Source organism: Corticium candelabrum, chromosome 20 (genome assembly GCF_963422355.1).
Source record: "Corticium candelabrum chromosome 20, ooCorCand1.1, whole genome shotgun sequence".
NCBI classification, from domain to species: domain Eukaryota; kingdom Metazoa; phylum Porifera; class Homoscleromorpha; order Homosclerophorida; family Plakinidae; genus Corticium; species Corticium candelabrum.
The window spans coordinates 169,896-196,516 of record NC_085104.1 but is presented as its reverse complement, the minus strand read 5'-3'; the positions used below and the strand labels follow the sequence as shown (position 1 = coordinate 196,516).

Here is a 26,621-nt window from a genome sequence, read left to right as displayed (position 1 = left end):
GTAATGTGTCACTCATTCTAGTTGCCTCAGATCGTCCGAAGTATTTCTCCTAGCAAAATCCTTGCAATGCGGCAGCAGCTGCAGTTTCTTTGGAATGCATATTTCTCGTCTGTTGACAAAGTCGTGTCGTCAGTCCTTGAGGTGACCAGTTATATATCTCATAATATTGATATCAATATAAAAGACATCCTGTTTACAGACAATTCAGGATCGGGTTTTGCAACATAAGTCACATGACTACTACGCGTGGAATCTCCCTCCTGGAGCTCTGATTGCCGATGCTCTTTATTCACCATGGTTATCCACAATGCCATTTTACAGCAGATTGGGACTTGGGTCTCCAGCAGCAGAGGAGTTTACTGCTGTCATTGTGGCATATACTGCAGTTACGAAGGCATCATCCCCTCTTTTCAATTTGATTAGAGAAATTGGGAAATGTCGTGGATTGGTGAAGGTTTTAGTTCTGTGGATGTGTGATACAATGCCACCAAAACCAATACAGTGGCCAAGTATTCCTGTACCAACAGATGTTGAGGTGCTGGAGGGGAAAGACAAGGTAAACATTTATACACACACACACACACACACACACACACACACACACACACACACGCACACACACCTAATCCAAGTTTTTGTAAAACAAGTGATTACCACCAGTTTATACTCTGCAGGTTGTCTCAAGTCGATACAACGTTGCTCACAAGGTCAACACAGATGCCATTCTCATGCTCGACGAAGACACGCTGCTCATTCAAGATGAAGTCGAATTCGCTTTTTCAGTCTGGCTGAGCCATTCTGACCGTATCATTGGCTTCCCAGCACGCAATCATTACTGGGACAGCAACAAGTCTCGCTGGAGTTACACGTCCAAATGGTCAAATGAGTATTCATTGATTTTAACAGCTGCAGCCTTTATTCATCGCTTCTACTGCCATCTGTACACCACACATCTTCCAACTTCGATTCGTAATTTTGTTGACCAAACGTCAAATTGTGATGATATTGCAATGAACTTCCTTGTCTCTCACGTGACGAGGAAACCGCCAGTCAAAGTAACCCAGAAAAAGCAGTACTGGGACTCGGTCAGTCAAGAGTCAAGCCAACGAATGGTTCAGTGGATGAATCCTCAACATTTTGCACAACGTCAAACATGCATGAACATGTTTGCTAATGTGTTTGGCTACATGCCACTTATTCAGTCACAGTTTCGTTACGATCCTGTGCTGTTTAAGGACCCTGTTGCAATGCTAAAGAAGAAATACAGAAGACTGGATCTTCTCTAGTTGTGTATGGAAGATGTTGTACAGTACAGAGTAATAATGTTAATTTGAAATTGAGTGAACTGGATTTTATTTCCGTCAGTAAATATCTTGTGATATCTTATGTATTCAGAGATACGATAAGTAAAATACATAGAAATGTACACTACACACAGAGGTAAACGAGTACACACTTTATATGCTTAGTACATGTACACCGTTTCCAAATATAAAAGACAGGCAGAGTGAGACAGACAGACAGACAGAGATACAGAGGCAAACAGCTGACAGTCAGACAGCAATACAGACAAACAAAAACAGACAGCCAATTTACAAATACGCATAGACAGGCAGATGGACAGACAAACAAGGTGAGTGGAGGACTGTTCACGATCATTAGTCAAACTGTCAGAAAGTGTTTTATTGTTTATTGACCATTAATGTATACTTACAGTTACACTATACTACCGTTTTCGATTCTTCTTTGCTGTCTGAGGTTTGCTACGTTTCTTGCTTGACTGATGGCGCTGTCTAGTTCGCTCAACTTGTCGTCTTCTCTTCAAAATTTGGTCAACTGGTCTGAGTTCACTTCTTTTCTTTCCTTTCTGATTGGCCCACTTCTGTTTCGTCTTAGACGATATGCCCCGACTGATAGACTGTGATGAGTCACCCTTAGTATGCCATACTCGGCCCTTCACTAAACCATGGAAAAAGAAAAAAACTTAAAGTAGTCTGTTTGCCTCTCGTGGTGTGTGTGTATGTGTGTGTGTGTGTGTGTGTGTGTGTGTGTGTGTGTGTGTGTGTGTGCGTGCACGCGCGTGTCCATCCATTTGTCTATCTGCCTGTAAACACAACAGAAACGACACAACTCACAGCTCCTCCTTCTTGCTGTAGCTGGCAGTGGCCTCTCTTTGTCTCCCAACTGTTGAGCATCAACCTTGTGTCTGTCCCTCCATTGTTCATATCTGATCAAAAGCCAAGAATAACCACAACATTCAGAACACCCCCTAACTTAACTGTCAACTCTGCATACACATTTGTCTTGTAAGAAGCAGGAATGAAAGCTCCACTTTCTGTCTTGATCCTTTTCTGTCTTTGGCTGTTGTCGTCATGTACAAACCGTTTACGTTTACGATCCCTACGTACACAAGTGTAGCCAATATACCCATACAATCACTGAATTAATAATATAAACAGTGTGAGTGTCATCTAACTCAGAAATGATCATTTTTGAGTTTGAATCAACAATCTGTCTGAATGCCACAACACAACTTTCCCCCAAAACCAAATAATGCAGCACAACTTGTAGATCAAAATTTTATAAATTTGCATGAAATGACTTTCAGTTATCGTTTCGATGTACTAACTAAGGATTTTAAATCGTTGGAAGAAAACAAGGTTGCACCTGCTGATGTCATCAATGCTACTAAATCGAGGTGGTGGGTACTGTACATCCTTGCCCATCAGTGTATGGCACTAAAGTTGCACACTTGTAGCTTTTTCTGGTTTTGGAACCTTTGAACATGAGAAATCTGCTAACAGGGTGACCAGATCAAAGTGAAAGTCGATTTCAGGTAAAGACAAGGGTAGGTACACAAAAGTGTCACAAATGGTAGTCAAACAATTTGCACTATCCAGACTGGCAGGCAAATTGGCAGCCTGCTAATGATAGGCTCCTTTAGCCAGACCCTCCTCCACCATCATACTTCCGGGGAAAGGGTCTAGTCAAGTTCCTTGTAAAGTAAAGTCAAGTTGTTGTGTTGTGGAATCAGTGATAACGGGTCAACTAAATACGGATCTGGTTTGTCATGCCATCCTATCTAGCGTATCTAGTAGAGGGTCTGGGTACGTGGGGTACAGGTACTGTAGCCTGCTGATTCTAACTGAACAACAAATACAGCAGTAAAAAAGTGCATAGCAAATAGACAGTCTGCTAGACACAACAAGCACTCAACCTGTTAATTTCATTAGCAGGGTACTATATGCCAGTCACCTTGTTGTCATTCCCTTTTAGCACCTGAAACCCACCAATGGCTTCTGATGTGACAAACGGGAGCAACAAGGTCACTAGCCACTAAACAATGTACTAATGACCACATACTGTTGGTGGTCTCTCACCATTTCTTTTGTTTCTGTTTCACTTTCTCTGTATTCTCATCAGTTGTGAGATCTAGGACCTCGCCTGCTGCTTGTCTGTCAAATGATTTCTCCCCAAGTGACAATCTGGTATGACAAGAATGATCATGAATAAGCTAAATGTTCCAGAAAAAACGTTGATGTCATACCCTTTCTCTGAGTATTGATCTGTAGATGAATATGGAATGTAATGGGTTTTGTCTTGGAAGGTTTTCTGGTTTGTTTTTCTGTGTCCTGGAGCTATGACAGCGGAGAACGTGCTCTGTGAAAAAGAAAACCAGATGGTTGCAAAAACACAAAAATGAAAGCACCAGAAACTGAATGCAAATAGACAGAAACAGAAGGCACACATGCTGATACCTACCACTACAAATGAGCTTGTACTCACAAACATACATACACAGGTACATACATACATTCATCCACATGGACATACATACATACATACATACATACATACACACAAATAAAAATAATAGATAGAATGACAACTAACATACAAAAACTACAATAAACAGGCAAAGTTCTAGGTACACACTACTACTTCAAAAAATCTGAATTACTTCAATGCCATCCCATGTGTTTAGCTGCAGCTGTGGCTTCCTCTTGTCTGCTGTATCATTGCCACTTTCTCTCTGTTTCTTTTGAGTAACTGCTGCAATCACCTGGTCATGATGTTGCCTAAAATAGACTGAACTTGTTACCGGTTCAGTTTGGTTTCCCCAAGAAACAAACCTCTTCAATTTCATGACGTCAACTGCTGCCATTTTGGTCTTGCAGCCAACCTCAAATATAGTCTAGAAGTACACACAATATCATTACCTCCATAGATTTATTTGATTATTGTATTGGATAGATGCATCTCACAATACACTAGACTATTGTATTGGAGGGATGCATTTCATAATACACTAAACTATTGTATTAGAGAGATGCATCACATAATACATTAGGCTATTATGTAATGGAGGGATGCATCTCACGATACACTAAACTATTGTATTGGAGGGATGCATCTCACGATACACTAAACTATTGTATTGGAGGGATGCATCTCACAATACACTAGACTATTGCATTGGAGTGATGCATCTCACAATACACTAGACTATTGTATTGGAGGGATGCATCTCTCAATACATTAGTCTACTATCTAATACAAATCTGTCATTGTATACGGACTGTTGTTGGCTTGTACTGCTTCACACCCTCAAGCAACTCCATTCTTGTCTGTTCAACTGAATCGACCATTTCAACTAAACAACAGCAACAACAAGTCACACAAAATCAACAATTCTTGTTTCTGCACACACACCTAGAAAAGGGTGTGTTGCTAACTTAAAGTCATTCCTCATCATTTCTTTGTGCCTTCTCACTGATTCTGCAGATGGAGAGGGAGTCGACCTGCTATACTGTTTGTATGCATTTGATGCTACACGATGAAGATCAACCTGCAATACAAAAATCATAATTTCATATTATGGTTACTATGGCAACACACACCAGCTCTGTTGCTTTTTCGTGAAGACAGCGAATGAAATCAACTTCTGTATGAAGCAAGCCCGGAGGAAACAAGCCATAGATGCCATCTGTATCAGCTGAAAAATGGATTATAAACAATACGTCATGAGTTGTTGCACACTTGAAGATGCTACATGCATATTGGTGGTATGCATTGCAATCAAGACAATCTGTCTGCTTGCCTGCTGTCTGTCTGTCTGTCTGTCTTCATGTCTGTCTGTCTTCCTGTCTGTCTGTCTTCATGTCTGTCTGTCCATCTCTTTGTCTGTCTGTCTGTCTGTCTGTCTGTCCATCTGTCTGTCTGTCCATCTGTATTAATCCATTTGTGTTGCACCTGTCTGTCTGTTAGCCGTAACGAGAGGCCTTCCCAAAAACAGGTAAAGATCCAACATGTAAGGAACCTATACAAAACACTTCAATGTATGCAGCTTTCATACTTGTACACATCTATATATTATCACCTCTTCTGCTGTTACAAATGAATACGCAGTCCCAGACCGACCAGCACGAGCAACACGTCCTACAGACCAATACCAGATACTGACATTGTGTGTGTGTGTGTGTGTGTGTGTGTGTGTGTGTGTGTGTGTGTGTGTGTGTGTGCACGCACGCAGCACATATCAATTTTATATCATCATACACAACTCACCCACTCGGTGCACAAATAGCTTCGGTTTAGCAGGAAAATGATAGTTAACAACATTATCCAACATAGGAATATCAATACCACGAGCCTACACACAAACCACACCCATAATTACCACAATTAATCACTAATTTCATAACTCATCATACAGCAACATCAGTGACAATGAGAACATTCGCTGTCTTGTTGGTAAACTTGGCGGCATTAATTTTACGAGCTACAACAACAACAACTGCAGCTCAATGTTTCTGTCTGATCACATTGCTGTATATGCAAGATACCAGTTGGGTCAAGAGAGCTGTAAATGTACGTCGTGCTGATGCCTGATTGAGAGACAATTTCCTTGATATATTCGACGTGGTGCTTAGTGGCTGTAAAGACAACAGTCTGTTGGTCACTTCTGATGACGTTGTGTAGAAGGTAGAGAAGAGAAGCAAGCTTGTCATCAGGCCGCATATGAAGAAAAGCAGTCTGGGGATGCAACAAGGTCCTCAATAAACAACATGTTGATCTGTGTGTGTGTGTGTGTGTGTGTGTGTGTGTGTGTGTGTGTGTGTGTGTGTGTGTGTGTGTGTGTGTGTGTGTGTGTGTGTGTGTGTGACAGACAAACAGAAAGACAGACAGACAAACAGACAGACAGATACTTTATTCCCTATAAACTCTACGTGTATGCTAGAAATTTGTAAAGCAATCCTTGCAAACAACAAAGTCATAAATTAACTAATGGACTTGGCCTTGGTTAGGATTAGGTCTAGGGTTAGGTCTAGGGTTAGAGTTAGGGTTGGGATTAGACAGACAGATAGACAGACAAAAAGAACAAACAGACAAGGACGCATCGACTATCCAGCATACAGTCATCACAAAACTGTAAGAAATATCATCAATATTTCACATCAAACTTTTCTTCACTCATTTCCCTATTTGCATAATTCACATACTTATGACTATCATTTACAATAACCACACCCACGCACTCCATAAAAATCACCTTCAATTGATCACTAAGCTTCGTATCAACATCCAGCCTGACAAGAGTCGGATCATGCAATCCTAATTCAGAACAAGAACAAACACACTTAACAACATCAATTGGATATTTACACAAGCAGCAACACATAGACACAAATATCACCCATTGTCTATTGTGTGTGTAATCGCTTAATAGGATATTAACTAATTATGCTATATCTTTACCATGCCCACCTGCTTTAGCGAAATCAATCAACAACTTGGGCAGTGTTGCTGAAAACAGTAGCGTTTGTCTAAACAGTTGCTAATAAGTCACATAATCTATTTAGACTCTGACACGTTTACTTTGCTTCGGGTAGTCTGTGAATGATCTCGTGAAGTTGTTCTGAGAAACCCATTTCAAATAGACGGTCTGCTTCATCGAATACAACGTATTCAATCAAGGAAAGCTTGAGGTCCATCTCGATGACCAAATGTAGGAAACGTCCCGGAGTTGCAATAATTCTATTGAAATAATTATTTCCAGATTAAATAATAATTATAATAAATACAAATAAAATACAAAATAAATATATTATTAAACAATCTAATTTATATTAAATATAATGTTGGTTGTATATATAATACATATTTTATTATATATACACAATTTATTTAATTATGTTCTATTTATTATTTATTTTTTATTATTATAGGTTCCAACAAGGATACACACACACATACACACACACACACACACACACACACACACACACACACACACACACACACACAGTGACCCACATACACACACACACAGAGTGACACACACACACACACACACACACACACACACACACACACACACAGACACACACACACACACACACACACACACACACACACACACACACACACACACACACACACACACCATCTACAGCACTGTTGGTAAATTCCAGAACAAATCACTAATATATTGATATCAACTTACATATCTGGGTTTTCATGAATTGTAGAAAATTGAGCTTCAATACTAACAACACATTCAATTTAAGTTACCAAATTGATATCAATATAATACCTTTCGCCTCCCAAAATCAGAGCATAACGCAACGCGGTAAACCGACCGATCTAGACAATACAATATAATCTATTCAATAATTGTCTTCAATCTTTATGTTTCCTACCTCTTTCGCAAATTTCAATGTTTGTATTGCTAATTCACGAGTTGGAGACAACACGAGAGCTCGACATCCAACCTGCACAAAACACGAACAAGACGTGTGTACATGTACACGTGATGCTGCATAAACTGTGATGAAATTGACCTGTGCAGAGTGAGTCTTCAGTCTTTCAAGCATTGGGAGTAGGAAAGCTGCTGTTTTGCCTGATCCTGAAAACAACCAAACTAAAAAGCGAAATATATGTACGTATGTTGTGTACACAGACATGAAACCATCAGAAACTTAGACATGCAATCACACACACATAAATACACAAGCAAACAAGCAAACAAACAAAAGCGAAACGACAGAAGTCGCACGAAAGAGGTAGAAAATGATTTAATACAAAATACACCATTGAATTTGTTTTATCATTGTCAACTCAACTACCACCAACTAATCAAATAAATAGGCAAACAAACAGACAGACAGACAGACAGACAGATAGATAGACAGACAAATTTTGTTGCGTAGTTTTTAGTTATTTAGTTTAGATCATCATATAGCTTGTAATAGTACTGATCTACAAAAAAGACAAATAAATAAACAGACAGACAAATAGACAGACAGACAGACAGACAAATAAATAAATAAATAGACAGACAAATGAATAAACAGACAGACAGACAGACAAATAATAAATAGACAGACAGACAAATAAATAAATATGGATTAACAGAAAAAGCTAGTAGTTTCAGTGTTTGTCTTGTTTAACTGTTATTTTTGTTGCTTGAAATGTAATTTCTTCCCATTTTAGTTTCCTTTTAGTCTTAGTGGGATCATCGGTGGCACAGGAGATGCCAATCCTGGAAAGACTCCGCCTGCATTATAAGACGCTTATTGTTGTATTCTGTAGCGGATATATGACAATAAAAGAAGCTCATAGACAGACAAATAAATAAATAGACAGACAGACAAATAAATAAATAGATAGACAGACAAACACACAGACAGACAGACAGACAGACAGAAGACAGACAGACAAACAAATAAATAAACAGACAGACAAACAGACAGACAGACAAATAAATAAATAGACAGACAGACAATTAAATAAATAGATAGACAGACAAACAGACAGACAGAAGACAGACAGACAGACAAATAAATAAACAGACAGACAGACAGACAGACATTATAGTTCATTGCTAAGTTGGTGTAGAAATATATTAACAAACAAACAGACAAACAAACAAACAAACAGACAAACAAACAAACAGACAAACAAACAAACAATCATACAAACAGAGACTGTCCTGTATGTGCATCAATTTACCAGTTCTTGCCATTGCTACAACATCTTTTCCATCCAAGATGAGAGGAATCGTCTAGGAAGCATGTCATCACTACTCTCACATGCCCGACTCAACAAGGTCAATAAAATCGCTCACTTTCCGTTGTATTGGTGTGGGAACTTTGTATCCTTTCCGTAGAACTCCCTTCAATACTCCATAATTCAATCCTACATGCACATATGGTTAGATTGTGTTACAAACTGTCACGTGATTACTCACTCACCCATTGATTGAAATCCTCCAGATTTCTTCTTCTTCCCATTTTTGCCTCTTTTCATTTTGTCCCCACAGGTATTGTACGTACGGGATATAACATACGGGGATTGATTAATAGTTATTGCTGTTTGATTTTAATGCGTACGGCTGTAATCGAATTAAACTTATTTGCGTATGCATGTGGCGTTGAGCCAAACCATAGGGCGCGAAGTCTAGCACGCACTCTCTCGAAACCCTCGTTGCTAGAGGAATTGTGTCTTGTTTTAATTGCAATAATCAGCTCTTAGTGCATGCTCTTTGTTGGTAATAATTGGGGATGCAATACGCCCGCGTTCACTAGAATGGGCAGCACTTGGCAGCATTTGTTGTGATCACGTGCCACTCGCTCCTCGTTATCTGCTCTAGCTGGTCACACCCAGCAACAAGCGGCTGTCCCGCCACAAACGTCACCGTCCGCGCGTAGGCCAAGGAAGCGATTATTAGCCTTTTGTTCGTCAGAGAGAGGACAGAAAACGTAAGGTAAGAGTCTCAACGTCTATTTGATGCACGAGGTAGTCGTTTTGATGCGATGTGAGTGAGAGTATGTTAGAAGCGTACAGCGCGGGAATCCCCGTTCTGGCTGGGTGTGATTGGCCGACGTCTCTTTGCCCGTGCGTCGATTTCTGTCATGATCTGTGGTCTTCATGTGCGCGCTCTTTCTCTCATGTCGACTTGGCGCGAAACTGCGTTCTTTGGGAAGGTTGCTAATCACATGGGCAACAGTAATTAGCATAGCTATCATATTTAGTCGTGTGATGATGCTTTCGTACCGCCTAGGAATAGTAAAGTGCATGCTCTAGCCGCGTGTCTTGCGTGTCAGCGATAATACAAGTATTAGTGCGTTGCGCGTTTTTCCTTGTTTCAGCTGATGTGACGTGTCTGTTTCGTGCAGATTTCTTTCAATGAGTGAAATGGGACGAGGCAAGAAGGCCGGAGAGGAGGCAAAGCCTATTTGGGATCCGAATGTTGTTAGGCAAGGGATTTTGAAACGATGGAAGGTGAGAGTTGTGTTTGATTGCTTAGAAGTTTGTGTTTTGCTCGTCACTCGGTCTCTACAGTTCAAAAGTTTGACTTGTGGGACTTGGGATTTCCGGTTAGTGTGTTAAGGGGATAACGAGTTGTGATGAAATTGCTACTATGATACATCCTGGAAATATTGATGATTATGTCTAGCAACAAACAGCCTGGATGTGCAGGTAAAGTTCTCGGGAAAGGATGGCAGGATGTGTGGTGTTTGTGGAACGGAAGATGAAAGTGCGCATAGTTTGGGCGTTACTAGAGCGGAAGATGTGTGGAATGAAACCTTTGAATGGTATTAATGGTATTCGCCCAAGGCTATCTCGTCCGCTGGAAGTGCTACACATTCTTGTGATGAACAATGCGCTAGGCAGTCCTTGGAGATGAAGTTAGGTTACAGCTGACGATTTCAGTTAGACAACATTGTAGCTGACTGTGGTTTCTCCACTACAGCTGACGGGATTTAGCAAGTTGTGGGGTGATTTTAGAAGCCACGTGTGACTTTCTGTATTTCCTGTTTGTTTAGGATGCAACTGATATCAGATGTCCAAATAGAAGGTGTTGATATAGAACTCCAGAAATTTCACCTTCCACGTGTGTTCTCTTACCCACTTTCTCTTTAGCTTTGTCCCAAACTTGCTTGGGTTGACTGTCAGCTGGAATGTTGTGATTGGTGATGCAGTCTCTATTCACTCTTCTGGATAAACAATAGGAAGACTTAGGATACCTAGTCCTTCCTGTTGCTCTAGTAGACAGCCTCAGGTGCTTCTAAGACTTGTTTTTAAGGGTCACATCTTAAAATTCTGCTGCTACCTTTGGTTTCTGCGTGTCTAATGGTATAACTCTAGTCTAGGTGAAGTTACTGCTAACAAACGAAACTAACAATGAAAGGTCATGCTGTTCTGGAATTTTCAACTTTTAGAGAGAGCTCTGGTAGCTGCTAAATTGATTTGGTGTGAATTCTTATACAGTACTGAATCCATACACAGTATATAATCAACAGTATTATTGTTAGATGCCCTTGAGGTAAGGATTTCCTTAGTGTAGTTATCTACAGTTATTGGCCAATCAGACAGCTTACCCACTGTAACGTTTTTATATTGATTGTTACTATTAACATACAGGACTCACAAGAACAGTGTTTCTTATTGATTGAAACATGTTTTCGTTTGTTTAGAAGAAAAAAGGCCGATTCTTCCTGTTGTGGCAAAAATCTGAAAAAGGAGAAGCTCGTATTGAGCTATATGAAGACAAGAATAAGGTTGATAAACCTTCTAAAGTCTTCTTCCTAAGGGATATCTTTCGTGTGTCAATCAAGCCTGCAACAAAGGAAGAATTTCCATTCAGTATTCACATGAACGATGAAATCTTGCAAGGCAGTTGTTCGTCTGAAGAAGAGGCACAACAGTGGGTAATGGATTTGATCACTACACGTCCACATGGAGCTGACAGAAGTGAAGTGGAGCCACTTGGTCATGTGATGATATGGCGTGTTACTGTACTGCATAAAGGCATTAGCAACATTTTCAACTTCCAACGCAACACATTTATTTTTGTACTTGACGAATACTCAGTTGGGCTGATTAATCCCGATGATCACTCTGACTGTTGGCATTGGCAAATGAAAAATATTCGCAATTGTGGCCATGAAGGCAACTGCTTTGTATTTGAATGTGGCCGTAGCTCATTCTGTGGTGAAGGTCATCTTTACCTGCAAATGTATTCTAGTAAGCTGGCCAAAGATGCTCATCACACGGTGTTGGAACAAATGCGTCATTCTATTCCTGATTCTACAACTGAAAAGATGCTTGCAGATCGTTGTTTGGAGCAAACAAGAAGGTTGAATTCAACAGGTAGACGTCCCCGTAGATTGTCTGAACCACTTCAACCAATTAGGACGTTATCTCCTCCTCCAGCATCCTCTAGGAGCCGTTCAGTGGGCAAAATTCCAAGTAATAGCATTAATATCAAGCAATCCTCAAAAGGCGCTCATTGTCTCCCTCCCACTCAGTCAGATGATGATTCATATATGGAGATGCAGATGCCTTCACAAGCAGCAATACGTGAACGAAATAAATTTTCTAGAAGCATTTCACGCGAGGCAGAAGCTTGTAGCTCTTCACTGGAGCAACTTGTCAGTCCAAGTCCACATAGTCGGTCTATTCCAGGTTCACATATGAGACTCGCACAGTCAGCTCACACAATTCGTGTTCATAATTCATGTTCAATACAAACACATTCAAGCCCCTCACAAAATGATCAATCTGGGTATGATGTGCAAGCAACAGCACATCAGCTCAAGAGGCCAAATGTCTTTCTTCAGCGTCAACAAAGCAGTGATTTATGCACCATAGAAGACGAGGAACCACAGGATTACTGTCAGTTGTCACCTCAGCCGACGTCTCCGACCTTTTCACCAAGTCTATCTCCCCTTTCAGCATCTCCACAGCTTACCAGTCTTGATATGAACAGTCGGTGTTCCTCATGTCCATCAGATTCACCAAAACATGTTGCAAGTGTACAAGAACTCCGGAAGCAGAAGATCGAAAGGCATGTATATGAACAAGTCAATGAAATTGCTGATTCTGGAGTATTTTGCATATCAAGGGAGTCACAAAGTTGTGCTTATTCTGCAGATGAACCGTACCAAGAGATGAACCTGCAAGCATCTCGTTTAAGTGCAATGTCTTTTGAAGAAAAGGGATCTTCACCACATGGAGTCAACACACCAAGATCACAACCCGTTCCTGTCATGGCATCAGGACATAGCCACAATCTCCAGAGTGAGTATGAAGTGATGTCACCTCAAGGCAAGCAAAATGACCCGAAGCTGTATGAAGACATGAATCCTGTCAGACAGGATTTCCAGCATCAGCGACCCTACGTCAACCACCAGTTATATCAGAACCATCAGATCCCTCATCGCCCCCAGCTACGGTGTGCTGCAGGAAATTCTGTAGATGATCCTGTAAAATATGAATCATGTTACATTTCAAGATCAGCATCCTCGTCACCTCCTAAAGTACATTAGCATGTACAGTGGCGTGTTAGCCTGCCTAGCTGTCTGTTTTTAAAGAGTTTATGATATGAGCTCTAAGCCACAGTTCATACTGGTGGCTTGTAAGTAGACAAGCCCGCTGTTGTCATCATCAACTAGAAAAGTTGACGGCTCAGAATGTGCAACATTTTGAACTCGATAGCTTGTGGGTAGATTTCAATAGATTTGTAATGAAATTTCAACCTGACTTGTTCATCTCACAGTCCTGTATTCACCTGTATGTCATCAACTGTTAGAACTGACCTCAAACGGAGCTGTAATACATTAAACCTACAGACCACAGGAAAAAGGTAGTCTACCTACCCACATGCACCAGTACAAGCTGGTGTAGTCTCATGTAACCAGACCGTACCCGCCATCATACTGTCTTTCTCCTGGAAGTATGATGGCGGGTAGCGTCTGGCTACATAAGGCTGGCGGGCAGGCTTGCATTGAAACAGAGGCCTCTAACATAGCCAAACCTTCCTGCAGTGCTAATACAGTACATGACTACCAGATCTTCGCGAACAATTGATGAAAAAGCAATGTGCAAGGAGTTTATTGAATCTGTAATTTATTGGCAAAATAGGTTTTGTAATTTTGTGGCGATACAGTTAGCAGTAGGGCAAGACAAGTAAATGCATCAATCACTTATGTGCTTGCACTGTATGATGCGTACTGTAAGTACACGTGTATCAGGTATGTGATCACTAGCTGCTCAATGTCACACACTGACACTGATTGAAATGCATACACCAAGTGGGTTGTTGTGGGTGTAAGTGTGGTGTCTGACTACTCCGTTGGTCAGAGATCATTCTACCAGTTTACTTGAGTTATTTATAGTTTCTAGTTTCTGCCAACACCTCCGCCTATTTATTTGCCATTGTAGCCTCTGCTTTGTTGCATTGCACTGTCTCTATGCATCAATCTCTGACCTACAAAAGACAAACAAACACAAACAATAACAGGCAGACACACAAAGACAGCCCACACTCTTGAGGACAAGGATAATTTTGTCTTGCAACTTCAGTGAAACTGCACTGTGAAATGCCTATCATAGTATGTACCAAGAAATGCGTGAGTGTGGCAACAATCCTGATGGAGATTGATGCCAACTAATGCCATTATAAACTGGTGGATACTCTGATGGAGACATGCAGCACTATCAAACATGTGGAGTGAGACTGTGACTGCTTCAAACACTTTATTCATGTGTGTATGCAGCTACTAATTAATATTAATTACCATTGATATTGTAAACATCAAACGCCTGACCATTTGTATTCCCTCTTACCCACATATACAACAATTACCAACTATCGTTCAAAACTACCAGCAAACCTTTGTATTCCTTGCAACACATTACATTCTACAGTTTATGTAAACCATGAAAACAAACTGTTAAGAACTGGCCTTTCCTCTGCCACGCCCACGCCCTTGTCCTTTCATTTTCCTGTCCACTGCCTCTTTCCCCATTGCTTGTTTGCTTCTTTGTCGTTTAGCCTTTATCATTGCATCCTTGCTGATATCGGTTTCCTCTTCACTATCGGTTTCCAAACTGTCTTGTGTCTCTTCAGGACCATCGACACCAAATTCGGGTGAAGAAGCTGCATTTGGTTTTGTCTTTCTTGCTGACTGACTTGTCACAAATGGAGAAAGAATGGAGGACTTGTTGTATGCACGAGTAAAGGCCGATTTGACCTGCAAGTATTAAAACTAATTTGTAAATACCGAATTCTTCAACTGAACTTAATTGTGTGTCTGTTGACCTTTGAGTTTATTTTACTGGATGGGTCAGGCTTGCCAGGAAATTGTCCTAGTTCGAGAACTGTTTCTCGGTCATCTCGTGTTAAACAGTATGTCTCCATCAGTGATATGACATCTTGTACTCCATCAAGTCCCTGATAAGAAATGTGGTCAACAGAGGTGCAATTGAATATGTGAGAACACACAGACACAGACACAGACACAGACACACACAGACACACACACACACACACACACACACACACACACACACACACACACACACACACACACACACAGATAGACAGACAGACAGACAGACACACACCACATGTATTTTCTCAGTACATTGAGCTATTGTAAATATGCATCTAGCCGTCAGATGTACCGTAACACATAGTAAACTGCATACCTCCAATGCTAGTGGAGATGTTAGTCTTTGTCTCAGTATCGGCACATAATCCAAATTAACAGCCAACAGCGATGCCAACGATTTAGTGTGAGTGTGCAAGCTGAGTTCACTCAGAATACGACCGAGTCGTCTCTGTTTCGAATTTCTGCCCAACCATTGAGGAAAGCTGATCATATGAGACAACGAGCCATGCAGATGGAAAGCAGGAATAGCACAAGTCAACATGGCCTGAACACAAACTGACAGTAAAATGTAAAACTCGTGTCACATTGTGATGTCTATCAACCTGCAATGGCAAGAGTCCCCAGTTTTGTGATGTTCGGACCGAACGGTCCATTACGTCAGACCAACTTAGAGACTCTGCTGCTTTGCTGATAAGACGAAGCGTCTTGCGAGGATCATCTCTGCTTGAAACAAACATCGTTTGCAATGAATTAGTCACAAAAACGTAACACACCAGCCTGACTGCCTCAAAGTCAAACTGTTACTGCCTCAAAGTCAAACTGTTGTGTGCACACCTTCAGGGCAAGAACAATAAACCTGTCTGTCTGTCTGTCTGTCTGTCTGTCTGTCTGTCTGTCTATCTATCTACCTGTGAAACTGTCTGTCTGTCTATCAATCCGTCCCTCTGTCTGTCTGTCTGTCTGCCTGCCTGCCTGCCTGCCTTTGTCTCTATCTACCTCCCACTCTGCCTGTCTTGCAGTCAAACTGTCTTCTCCAGAGCTGTTGACTGTGCTGCACATACCTTGCATCAATTGGAGTTACAGAGACATAATTTTCCTGTACAAATAATGGCATGAGGGAGTAATCCATGAAGAACAGATCAGATTGCTCATTCAGTGACAGCTTCTGTGTGTCTGGTGCAAACACTTTTCTCACTCCTTCAAATGGACTCTACAGCAATCAAGTGCATTAGACATCACATAAACCTAAGAATATCAAAATTATGACAGACAAACAGACATACAGACAGACAGACATTCAGGCAAACAAACAGACAGGCAGACAGGCAGACGAACAGACACATTGGTAAGAAAATATAGGAACTTAGTCTGGAAGTGACAAGTGTGGATATTTGTCTGTCTGTCTGTGTGTCTGTCTGTCTGTCAATCCATCAACATTCAGACACTACAATAATAATAAATCAACGTCTCACCAAATTTGTCTGCTTCCTTGCACTGTTTGCACTGTGTTTTGCTTCATCATAAGACAGCGACTTCTCTGCTGAGCTCCACATACACAAATTATTCAGTGTTTGTCGAATGTCTCCATTAGCTGCTACTGCTATCTGTTCAATAGCGGGAGCTTTAATGTCCACCTTCTCCTTGAAGGCAATCTTCATCATTGCTCCTTTGATCTGCTCAATCCTTGGACGTTGAAAGCGAAGGTCAAGACAATGGTTTGCAAGAGAACGAATTTTGATGTGATTACGATCGTTGCAGATACAAATGACAGGAATGTGAGTTGACTTGATAAAATTGATTAATTCCTAAAAAATTACAGTGTACACGTGTGTGTGTGTGTGTGTGTGTGTGTGTGTGTGTGTGTGTGTGTGTGTGTGTGTGTGTGTGTGTGTGTGTGTGTGTGTGTGTGTGTGTGTGTGTACTAAACACCTGCATATACCTGAATGCCTCCTCGATCTTCATTTCCTGACATTCCATCTACTTCATCCATAATGAGCACGTGATGTTTCCCACTACTGTCACCTGTACAACACCAACAAAACAAGCTGTTATCACAACAACAGACAAATGCAACAACCTAAAACATATAGACATAACTCTCTTCATTATGGCTTACACAACAACTTGCACAAAAGACAGACAAACAGACTGACAGACAGACAGACAAACAAACAGACATACAAAGCAAACAAACAAGCCAACAACCAACCTTTAACCAAACTAGCAATATCACAATTGGCCAAAGCATCTTTCACCGTCTCCTGCAGCGTCTTCTTATTTCTCGCGTCGCTTGCATTCAACTCAATATACGTGAATCCCTTTTCCTGGCAAACCAGTGATGCTGACGTCGTTTTCCCAACACCAGGAGGACCAGACAGCAACGCAGCTTTAAACACCGAGCTCCCATCTTTACCACTATGACCTGAAAACGCACAAACAACTGCATTTTTCACACTAACTTGCAAACAAAAATATTGATTAAAATTTAGATAACAAACAAGCAAACAAATACGTAAACAATTTCACATCCAACTAATTTTTCTACATCAGTGTAGGCGTGGCCAACCAAACATCAACACGTACTTGTCTTCAATGCTTGACACTGATGCCATTTCTCCAGCCACATTCCTAACTTCTTGACGTTACTTTTGTCTCCTTGCTGTCCAATGATTTCCTTTGTTGATTTGGGTCGATACTTATCAACCCACATTTCGTTCTCGACATCCAATCTGCTGCCCTCTGTTGAATGTTGTGTCGCTGTGCTGCTGACTGGTTCCGTTTGTGTGAAAGTTTTTGCCTTGGTTGGTGGTTCAGTTCGGGCTTTCTTGGCTTTGCTTTCATCAGTGGAAAGAGAAGATACTGAAGATGTGGATGGACCAGATTTTGGTTGTTTGGGAGGAAACGAATGCATCAGAGCAAGAAATTTGTCTTCGTCCAGTGATACAGTGTTAAACTGTTTTATCTGGAATGAGAAAGGTAAGTTGTAAACGAAGATGTACATACATGTACACATAAACAACACAAGAAATAGACAACTAGACTTAGTAATGTATATAAACAAACATTGAGTTTAACAAACAAATAAATATAAGTAGACAAACAAACAAACAAACAAACACATAGACATGCAAGTAGACAAACGAACAACAAATAGACAAAGAAACAAATAAGTATAGACAAACAAACAAACAAGTAAACAAACAAATAAACAAACAAGTAGACAAACAAACAAACAAACAAACAAATGTACAAACAAACACACAAGTAGACAAACAAGAAAAAAATATAAAAATAGACAAACAAGTAAACAAACAAACAAACAAGTAGACAAATAGACAAACAAATAGGCAAATAAACAAACAAGTAAACAAGCAAACAAACAAATAGAGACAAACACACCAACAACTAGACAATCAAACAAATAAACTAACAAACAAGTAGACAAACAAATAGACAAACGATTAAACAGAAACAAACAAACAGACTGCAAGCAGATAACAACCTTATCTAATTTTGTTGGCCCTGCATCTCTTCCTACAACACAATAGCTTGTTCGCTTGCCAACTTGTTGAGAAATCTTGCCGCCGTAACGCTTGATGTAATCAATAACATCGTCTCGTTCGAAACTCTCCAACACACCGGTCACAACAAATGACTTGCCTTCCAAACAATCGTCAGCAGCCTAGGCATGAACAGATGTGTAAATTAAACTCATTCTTGTTTCTGTTTCTGAAGGTACTATTTTGTGTCACTGCATGTCAATCAATATGGTAGCTTGTCAGTCTATGGCATCCACGCACACTGCGTGTTACCTCGTATGTGTGTGTGTGTGTGTGTGTGTGTGTGTGTGTGTGTGTGTGTGTGTGTGTGTGTGTGTGTGTGTGTGTGTGTGTGTGTGACATCATAAGGTTTAATTACTAATTTGTATTTCAGTTCATAATAGTTAAGTGAATATCTCAACATTCACTTGTTACCATAATTTAATTAAAACAATAAAGACTAAAATTAAGAAATAAAATTATTAATTAAATTACATTATTAAAACAATACATTACACCACCTATTGTCTGCCCATGTTCAACTTTGTTTACCTCCGGAAGTGACTTCATTCCGAGTTGTGTTGGTCCTTGCCGTTGCAAAAAATCTCGATAAACCTTCCTTGATGTATCACTTGCAGACATACTCTTCTTCATTACAGGTTTATCAGGACTTACAGGTACACCAGACACTTCTTTGTGACCATCAGTAGCATGACCAGCAGACAGAAAACGCTTCGGTGATGGTCGAACAAATAAAACTTTTATGGGCTGTTCAACAACCTCTTCACTTCTTTTATCCTTTTTCGTGTTGTCTCCATTCATGGTATCATCAGCCTTCAGAGATTCGACTTTCGTTAACTTCTTATGCTTTGGTGCTTCGGTTGCTATTTGAGCCGCAACTGTTTCTCTCTTTTTGTCGTCGCGTCTGAATGCCTCCAACTTCATTTCTATTTTGCTTTTTGCTTTTGGTTTTGATAAAGTTTGTGATGATGAACGGAAAAAGTCTTCTGCTGACATGGAAACATGCTTTTCTACATTTGCTTTACTCTTTTTGCCACGAACAGGAAAACGATTGGATTTGGCTGGTGAATCAAGTTTGACATCTGGATGTAAAAATGAATGCATACATTAAATCAATCAATTAATTGAGTCTGAATACTAGTAACAGTGATGACAAATAGCATGCAAATAAACAAACAAACAACAGATACACCGATACACAACACAACAAACAAGTCAACAGACAAAAAGGCAAACAAATGACAACCAACAAACAGGAAAACTGGTAACAACATTGTGTCACTGTTTGTTACCATACCAACACAGTCAGACAGACAAACTGACAGACTAACCAACAACTACACAGACAATATCACAACATCTGAGATTCTATCAGCAATTTGACAGCTGAGCTGTGGACACAAGCACTAGATGTCTTTGTTGATGGCTAACCTGGATCATCAAGAAGCTTTCTTTTTACTCCAGCTGCTCCATTTGCTTTTCCTTTCTTCTTTGTTGTAAAATCTTCATCATCTGAATCACTCTGCACAATGCAATAGAACGAAGAAATCAATGTAGCACAGCAGTTATGCAGTTACAATACAGCAACACATTTCTGTTACAGACAGACAGAAAGATGCAATGCTAATGTGATTAATAGAAAATTAGGAAGAGCAGAACAGTTTAAAAATTCTCTGAATGTTGATGAAGCATTTGTTAATTAATTATAAGTAGTTGGGTTTTGTTGTGTGGCCCATTGTGGCCTTTCGGACTGGTGCTTGGACAATTAGACTGCAATAGTGCTGATGTATGAAAATATATGTATTGGCAGACAAGCAGACAGAAAACAGACACACAGGTGACAGACACACAGACAAACAGACAGCAAAAACCCAAGCAAATCTAAAATACATTGATCCATGAACTGTAAACAATCCATCAAACAAACATAGAAACAAAGAAGGCAACCACAGCAAACGAAATGAAATCAAGAGACAAACGGACAGACAAATTTGAAAAGCAAACAATCGAAACACTTACACTCCTTTTTACAACTTCTAAATTGTCAGACTCACTGACATCATCAAAATGCAGATCACAATACAACGTACAAGGACAGCTATTCTTCTTCTCTTTTTTGATGGTTTTTCCTTTTCCGTTTCTTTCCGTCCTGGTGTCTTCTGATCATCACTACCTTGAGATTTTTGTTTTGACCCTGATCCAATCAAAAAACGACGAATATCCTGAAAATCAAAGAAAAAAATTATAATACTGTACACATAGTACATGGACATGACACACATTATGTACATAAACAGAAAAATGGACAGACAGACAGACAGACAAACAAACAGGTCGACAGACAGACAAGCAGACAGACATACAAGCAGACAGACAGACAAGCAGACAGACAGACAAGCAGACAGAGAGGCAGGCAGACAGACAGACATATGACTGCAGGATCAACCAACCAACAAAAACACAAGCAGATACGCTGACAAACAAACGGACTGCATGGCAAACACGTAAAACAAAGCAAATAGAGACAAACAGACACAGAGCCAGACGGAGACGAACGAACAAGAAAGCAGATGGACAAACACACACAAATAAACGACTGTAGCAGCAATGACTTGCAACATTGTACCATGAAGAGTAACGTGAGCGCCAATTCTATTGACTTCAACTTGCACGTGACTGCTCAACTTACACGCGTAAAATTATGCCAAATTTCTGTTTTAGAATTTTTAGAAAGCACTGTCAGAATAGTTATTCAGTATTAAAAATTGAATATTCCTTACGATTATGTTACAACTCCTCTCACGCAGTCAAGGTCACGAGACTCGCGCGTGAACAATAGATGACGTATCGCAGCGCGCTTGAAATTTGGAGACGGCGTGAGTTGATTGGCTAAGCGCGGAGTGCGCGCTCAAACCTGACAAATTGTTTCGTCCCATCTGCGTCGCACGTAGGGTTGTCGTCGGATCTCGCGCCAAGTACGATTCGAGCTGAATGGGGAAAGGAAGCCGCGCGAAGAGAAGGAAAGAGTTACCAGTCAAACAGCGCAGAAAAGATGAAGAGAGAAACGACGCGGAAAGAGAAGAGTCAGTAGCTAGCGGGTCTGAAGACGTTGGATTTTATCGCGGTCAAGTAGAAAGCTCGAAAGGTGGGAATAGTCTAGTGGCAAGTAAGCAATTCACTCAAGCTCTAGCTAGTCACTAATGTAGACGTCGTTTTTCAATCTAGTGTTCACTTTGTACTTATTGGTAATAGTTCAGATGCTACATGCTGCCATTAGATTAGCGTAGTGTTCCGCGGTTGCAAGTTCGATGGTATTTAAATCCGGGGTATTGTGTGGAGGTTTGATTTCAACCTCTTTGGTGTGGGCATGCGTCGTCAGTAGCCTCGGTACTCCAGACTGCTCTCTGAACGTGATCGGGGAAAGCGGGGAGAAAAGCGCTTGGCAGAACTACGATATTACAGAAAAAGTGAAGAATAGAAAAGACAGGCAGGGAACATTTATTAAGCAGGTCCGACAGTTATAAACTCAAACGAGGTACAGTAATAGCAAACTGGTACATTAATTAATATAGATTCACATCATCTTGTGTTGGTAGACTAAAGTCCTGTTGTTACTTTTCAACTTTATTGTGTCGACATTCAGTAAATAGATCTGATTGTGAATTACAAACATTTGGCAGGGAAGAAATTAAAAAAGAAAAGAGAACGAGAGACAGACACTGATGAGGATTCTCAGAGTACACACTTACACATGATTAGCAATTTAGGACATAAAACCTAAATGTAACATCTACAGGGCTAGTCCATTCTCCACCTAAAAGGCACAAGTCTGTTGTGTCTGAGGTTGATGTAGAGAATGGTAGCATAGACGTGGTGAAACAAAGAAAGAAGAAACGTGTGAGAGAATCAGTACCTCGGGAGACTCCAACTAGTACTCATATCCATGACAGTGATGACGACGACAATGGTGATGATGAGTTGCAACTCGTGGCTGAGAAAAGACACGTTGTTGTGCCAAAGAAGAAGGAAAAGAAGGAGGCAGATGAAGAAGGTAAATAGAATTGGTTACTAGAAATATAGCTTGGAGTTTCTGTATGTAATTAGTTAATTAATTAGGTATACTACTTGTTTGTTTATTGATCAGTCATGTTTACATGATTTTGTTTGTTTGTTTGTCTGTTTGTTTGTCTGTCTGTCTGTCTGTCTATCTATCTGTCTGTTGATCTGTATGTCTGTTTGTTCTGTTTTGTCTGTTTATTTCTAGTTTGTTGGTTTGTGTGTCTGTTTAAGCATTCATTTGTCAGCATGATTGTTTAATTAATAGACACATTCTTCAGTCTTTACATGCATGTTGCATACAAGTATGTTTTCTTATGTTTATCAGCTAAGGCTATCTACAATTGGACACCAGAGCAAGATAGTAGGCTCTTACACTTTCTGATATCTCAATGCAAGTCTTATCCAAGAGTCAGGAAGTACAGTGACTATGATTGGTCACAGTTTGAAATGGAAGGCATTGACAAAGAGAGAGCATTCAAGAGAGCAGAGCACATTAAACATCATGTATGCAAGCAGTAGAACCATACGATATCAGATTGGTGCAATAGACTTGTGTTAGATTCGGATGACAAAAACTCCTTTGGAGATTTTAAATGAAGCAAAACAAATGCTGCAATCAGATCCAAATGCATTCAGCTATCGAGGTGGAATACGATCAAAAAGTCGAAAAACAAAGCGAGTAAGATAAATATCAATTAAGAATTGTGGCCAAATGATTCTGTTTGACATATGTTGCAGCATGGCTGTGCTTGTTTTGTGTTGCTGTTGTCACTTGTCTTATTGCTTGCTAGCTGTATGATGAACCTGCATTGCCACCATCTGCTTACATGGTTTTCAGCAAATTGGAGGAGCCAAAGCTGCGAGCAAAATATCCTGGCCAGAAACTGCAGTTTTATGGGAAAACTTTAGGAGAAATGTGGAGATCGATGGATGAAAGGAAAAAGGTTGTTACTTAAACTAAACTTAAAGTATATAATGTTACTGATAAATAAATACTATATTATAGATATTTTATTGTATTAATATTAGGATTGTATGCAGTGTTTACTTGTGATTTGTTGTTGTTATGTTATCAGGTGAAATATTATGGCAAAGCTGAAGAAAAAAGAAAGATATATGAAAATGAATACCAAAAGTTTCTTGCTCGCCATCCGGAGCTTAAAGACAGAAAGACGTGAGAATTGAATGTTTCTATCATTGAACTTGAACTTTTGTGAAAAGTTGCTGTTTGTTTGTTTGTTTGTAGTCGAGCTGCTGCGTGGCCTCATGATGCTCCAAAAAGGCCAAAGTGAGTAATTTCTGTTCCAATAAGTTGTAGATGTTTTGACTGATTTGGCGATGTTTGAGATAGAAGTGCTTTCATGTTTTACTGTGAGAAGTACAGACCAAGTATTACAACAGGGACACATGTGAGCTGTCTTACTTTGTTTCTCCTCTTTGCTTGTTGTTTTATCGATGATTGAGATGTTGTGTGTGATCGTGTTGCAATTAGTTTGTCTGTTTATTTCTCGTTCTACTTTGCGACTATTTGTGCTGTATGTCTCTGTTTGACAGTTTAGTTTTTAGTCATCTGCTTATTTCTCTTGTGTCTGTTTTTGTGTCAGTCGATCTGAACTATCTTTGTTTGTGTTTTTATGTGTGTATAAACTCTTTCTTTGTCTGTGAAGAAGGAGAAGCAGCAAAAACTGTTGCAAACATTTAAAGTGGAAAGTAAGCAACAGCAAGAGTTTTTTCAACTACAAGCAACTGAAGACAGACAGAGATTCTGTGTATGTTGCCTGTTTGATTTTTTGAGATTATAAGTTATGCATTTTCTTATTGAATATCACTTGTCATTGTAGCAAGAACTTGATACATACATTGAAACACATCCTGATCAAGTTGGCTTGCTTGAAAAAACCAAACACCTTAGAAAGAAGACGCTACCAGATCCACCTGCACCACCTCCCAAGTATGACCTCTAACAACATCAGTATATATTGACAAATAAGAGATAATTGTTTTTGGTCATGACCTTCATTTACTGATGTTATAATGTTGGTAATTTCTGAGTTAATTATAATATATATATATATATATAATATTTAACAAACGTTTTTGATGTCACGAAGTGAAGGCTCCACACGTGTCAGATGATAGTATGGCTGAGCTGTTGAGGACTGACGCACACACATATGCATGCACATGTACACATTGAAAGAATTTTGCCAATGTTACAGAGATGTGCTACTTCGTATTTCTAAAACTTTCTAAATGTAAGGAAATATTAAACATGTTTTGATATTGTTGTCAACCTTAGCATTGTGTAGCATTTTCTATAATGCAACACATAATGAAGAAATTGAGTGTGTTTGCATTATAAAGAAATGAAATATTTGCTTGGGCCACTGTTTTCATTTTTGTTGTGTTTGTGTGTAGGAATCTTTACCTTTACTTTTGTCATCGACAGAGGAAAAAGGTTTTGTCAGGATTGAGTCCAGGGGAAACACCAGATTTTGCTACACTCTCGAAGCAGTTTTCAGCAGAGTGGAAGTTGTTTGACCAAGCAAGTAAAGACAAATTAGCACTCAAACTGCAAAAGTCTGAAAAGAAATATCAAAAGCAGTTTGATGAGTTTCTGGAGGTAAACTTTGAAATTGATGACTAACTTACACATTAAGTGATCTATTATCAATTTACATAACAATAAAAGATCATGTGCAATATTTTAAAATTTTTAGTTACATATTTATAACAATGTCTAATTTATTATTTTATTTAATCGACAGAGTTTATCAGAGTCAGATCGAACTGTATTCTTATCAAGACAAGTAAATTGCTGTTGACAATCGTACAGTTGGTTTTGACAGTGAGAACTGAGCTAATTGGTTTTGTAGGAGAAGCCAAAACGAACACACGTTCATGGTCATCCAAACATATCACTGTTAGAATTCAATTTAACAAAAGTTGATGTGTTTTTAGTTGGAATTTGTTTTGTTGAATGCAGGGATGGTTTTAAGATGTTTTCACGGAGTAAGAGGATCGAGTTGAAGGGCTTGGATCCTTTAGCTAAACCTTCAAAAATAAGAAAAGACTTGACTGACATTTGGGTAGCACTTCCAGATGCAGAGAGAAGGAAGTGGAAAGGCATTGAAGAGGTGATTAATGTGGAGACTGACAGACCTTGGATGGCAAAGACGAACAGACAGACAGACAGCTAGACCATTGGTGGGAGTTGTAGTGATGATTTATGAAATATACGTGTATGTATTGACTGACTGACAGACAGACAGATTGACAGGTACACTGCCAGTTGGTCAAATCATTGAAGACGTTAATGAACTTGTTTTTAGGCAAGTTTGCATCTTTCCAAATTATCTCATGTACAGCCAACTAAAGAAGAAACTAGTAACAATGATGGACATGAAGCACAAACAGCAGACAGCAACAGTGCAGATGAGAGCAAGAGTGATAGTGATGAAAGTGACGAGAGTGACAAGGAAGAAGCATCAAGAGACTCTAGTTCAGAAGACTCTGAATCTGATTTAAGTTGACCTGCAACGTTTGTCGTTAGTTTGCTCAACTCCCTTACTTGCACATGCACACTACGCTTGCAGCCATTTTCATTGTATAGTGTAAGAGCAGCAATAGACAAGCCCATTTTCTACAGTTTCTACACACCATTACACAGATTGGTGTCAAATACTGCCAATGCACTACCAGTAGACTTCTGCACACGGACAGATTATACAGACACTCAGCATTGAGGAGAAAGAGACAATATGATGAAAGCGATCAGATGGAGATATGGCAAGTTAACTAATGCCTATACTAATGT

The 26,621-nt window shown here is 39.8% G+C and overlaps 5 protein-coding genes and 1 long non-coding RNA gene across 11 annotated transcripts in view; 4 read left to right on the top strand and 2 right to left on the bottom strand.

The window, feature by feature from the left end:
• LOC134195320 (exostosin-1a-like) overlaps positions 1 to 1,433 on the top strand; it is a 3,555-nt gene extending 2,122 nt beyond the window's left edge. Inside the window, exons 3-5 of the mRNA XM_062664332.1 lie at positions 22 to 141; positions 200 to 556; positions 675 to 1,433. Of these exons, the coding sequence (XP_062520316.1) occupies positions 22 to 141; positions 200 to 556; positions 675 to 1,286 (1,089 nt within the window). The 3' untranslated portion in view covers positions 1,287 to 1,433. The remainder of the gene's footprint in view (positions 1 to 21; positions 142 to 199; positions 557 to 674) is intronic.
• Positions 1,434 to 1,667: 234 nt separating this feature from the next.
• On the bottom strand, positions 1,668 to 9,360 carry LOC134195962 (ATP-dependent RNA helicase DDX54-like). The gene is made up of 25 exons (XM_062665049.1): positions 9,258 to 9,360; positions 9,131 to 9,201; positions 9,016 to 9,067; positions 7,845 to 7,909; positions 7,704 to 7,775; positions 7,598 to 7,647; positions 7,508 to 7,549; positions 6,880 to 7,038; positions 6,769 to 6,827; positions 6,554 to 6,615; positions 5,847 to 6,036; positions 5,715 to 5,782; positions 5,569 to 5,653; positions 5,381 to 5,439; positions 5,254 to 5,320; positions 4,902 to 4,996; positions 4,714 to 4,849; positions 4,581 to 4,654; positions 4,134 to 4,195; positions 3,962 to 4,079; positions 3,548 to 3,660; positions 3,381 to 3,485; positions 2,296 to 2,400; positions 2,136 to 2,227; positions 1,668 to 1,959 (listed from the first exon to the last, which is right to left on the bottom strand). The coding sequence occupies exons 1-25, from the start codon at positions 9,310 to 9,312 to the stop codon at positions 1,727 to 1,729; spliced, it is 2,289 nt and encodes a 762-aa protein (XP_062521033.1). The 5' UTR covers positions 9,313 to 9,360; the 3' UTR covers positions 1,668 to 1,726.
• Positions 9,361 to 9,432: 72 nt separating this feature from the next.
• On the top strand, positions 9,433 to 15,061 carry LOC134195963 (uncharacterized). 4 transcript variants are annotated; one of them, XR_009972467.1, is made up of 3 exons: positions 9,433 to 9,769; positions 10,182 to 10,287; positions 14,921 to 15,061. XR_009972467.1 is itself a non-coding variant. In XM_062665052.1 (3 exons), the coding sequence occupies exons 2-3, from the start codon at positions 10,192 to 10,194 to the stop codon at positions 13,335 to 13,337; spliced, it is 1,950 nt and encodes a 649-aa protein (XP_062521036.1). In that variant the 5' UTR covers positions 9,453 to 9,764; positions 10,182 to 10,191; the 3' UTR covers positions 13,338 to 13,546. The 4 variants fall into 4 exon arrangements, 3 of the variants coding, with proteins under 3 accessions (XP_062521036.1, XP_062521034.1, XP_062521035.1); XM_062665052.1 differs by lacking the exon at positions 14,921 to 15,061 and adding an exon at positions 11,484 to 13,546 and having other exon boundaries at positions 9,453 to 9,764; XM_062665050.1 differs by lacking the exon at positions 14,921 to 15,061 and adding an exon at positions 11,484 to 13,546 and having other exon boundaries at positions 9,454 to 9,769.
• On the top strand, positions 10,302 to 11,068 carry LOC134195964 (uncharacterized). The gene is made up of 2 exons (XR_009972468.1): positions 10,302 to 10,864; positions 10,930 to 11,068. It is a non-coding gene; the product is annotated as an uncharacterized LOC134195964 (long non-coding RNA).
• On the bottom strand, positions 14,493 to 21,587 carry LOC134195961 (replication factor C subunit 1-like). Its single transcript, XM_062665048.1, has 15 exons — positions 21,526 to 21,587; positions 21,372 to 21,457; positions 20,836 to 20,967; positions 20,177 to 20,267; positions 19,277 to 19,827; positions 18,688 to 18,867; positions 17,769 to 18,147; positions 17,395 to 17,607; positions 17,125 to 17,207; positions 16,658 to 16,990; positions 16,247 to 16,395; positions 15,788 to 15,905; positions 15,502 to 15,729; positions 15,113 to 15,244; positions 14,493 to 15,044 (listed from the first exon to the last, which is right to left on the bottom strand). Exons 2-15 carry the CDS (start codon positions 21,372 to 21,374, stop codon positions 14,745 to 14,747), a joined length of 2,892 nt encoding a protein of 963 aa, XP_062521032.1. The 5' UTR covers positions 21,375 to 21,457; positions 21,526 to 21,587; the 3' UTR covers positions 14,493 to 14,744.
• A 56-nt stretch (positions 21,588 to 21,643) lies between these two features.
• Positions 21,644 to 26,452, top strand: LOC134195675 (nucleolar transcription factor 1-like). 3 transcript variants are annotated; one of them, XM_062664742.1, is made up of 16 exons: positions 21,644 to 21,890; positions 22,426 to 22,482; positions 22,542 to 22,796; positions 23,130 to 23,308; positions 23,364 to 23,483; positions 23,596 to 23,748; positions 23,881 to 23,978; positions 24,051 to 24,092; positions 24,156 to 24,213; positions 24,472 to 24,573; positions 24,646 to 24,755; positions 25,223 to 25,427; positions 25,573 to 25,614; positions 25,681 to 25,727; positions 25,791 to 25,941; positions 26,137 to 26,452. In XM_062664742.1, exons 1-16 carry the CDS (start codon positions 21,737 to 21,739, stop codon positions 26,335 to 26,337), a joined length of 1,974 nt encoding a protein of 657 aa, XP_062520726.1. In that variant the 5' UTR covers positions 21,644 to 21,736; the 3' UTR covers positions 26,338 to 26,452. The 3 variants fall into 3 exon arrangements, with proteins under 3 accessions (XP_062520726.1, XP_062520725.1, XP_062520727.1); XM_062664741.1 differs by having other exon boundaries at positions 21,644 to 21,911; XM_062664743.1 differs by lacking the exons at positions 25,573 to 25,614; positions 25,681 to 25,727; positions 25,791 to 25,941 and having other exon boundaries at positions 21,644 to 21,911.
• Positions 26,453 to 26,621: the final 169 nt, after the last annotated feature.

Bases quoted from the DNA above. Each gene is read 5' to 3' on its own strand.
- LOC134195962 (XM_062665049.1), bottom strand. From the start codon at position 9,312: ATGAAAAGAGGCAAAAATGGGAAGAAGAAGAAATCTGGAGGATTTCAA. The intron at 7,648-7,703 runs GTAGGAAACATA...TGTATTGTCTAG, and splicing joins CATTGAAATTTGCGAAAGAG to ATCGGTCGGTTTACCGCGTT. The intron at 5,440-5,568 runs GTGAGTTGTGTA...ATTGGTCTGTAG, and splicing joins GCTATTTGTGCACCGAGTGG to GACGTGTTGCTCGTGCTGGT.
- LOC134195963 (XM_062665052.1), top strand. From the start codon at position 10,192: ATGAGTGAAATGGGACGAGGCAAGAAGGCCGGAGAGGAGGCAAAGCCT. The intron at 10,288-11,483 runs GTGAGAGTTGTG...TCGTTTGTTTAG, and splicing joins GGATTTTGAAACGATGGAAG to AAGAAAAAAGGCCGATTCTT.
- LOC134195961 (XM_062665048.1), bottom strand. The intron at 18,148-18,687 runs GTTGTTATCTGC...TTCTCATTCCAG, and splicing joins GGCCAACAAAATTAGATAAG to ATAAAACAGTTTAACACTGT. The intron at 15,906-16,246 runs GTATGTGCAGCA...TGTTTCAAGCAG, and splicing joins GTAACTCCAATTGATGCAAG to AGATGATCCTCGCAAGACGC.
- LOC134195675 (XM_062664741.1), top strand. From the start codon at position 21,737: ATGGGGAAAGGAAGCCGCGCGAAGAGAAGGAAAGAGTTACCAGTCAAA. The intron at 23,749-23,880 runs GTTGTTACTTAA...TTATGTTATCAG, and splicing joins CGATGGATGAAAGGAAAAAG to GTGAAATATTATGGCAAAGC. The intron at 24,093-24,155 runs GTGAGTAATTTC...TGTTTGAGATAG, and splicing joins GATGCTCCAAAAAGGCCAAA to AAGTGCTTTCATGTTTTACT.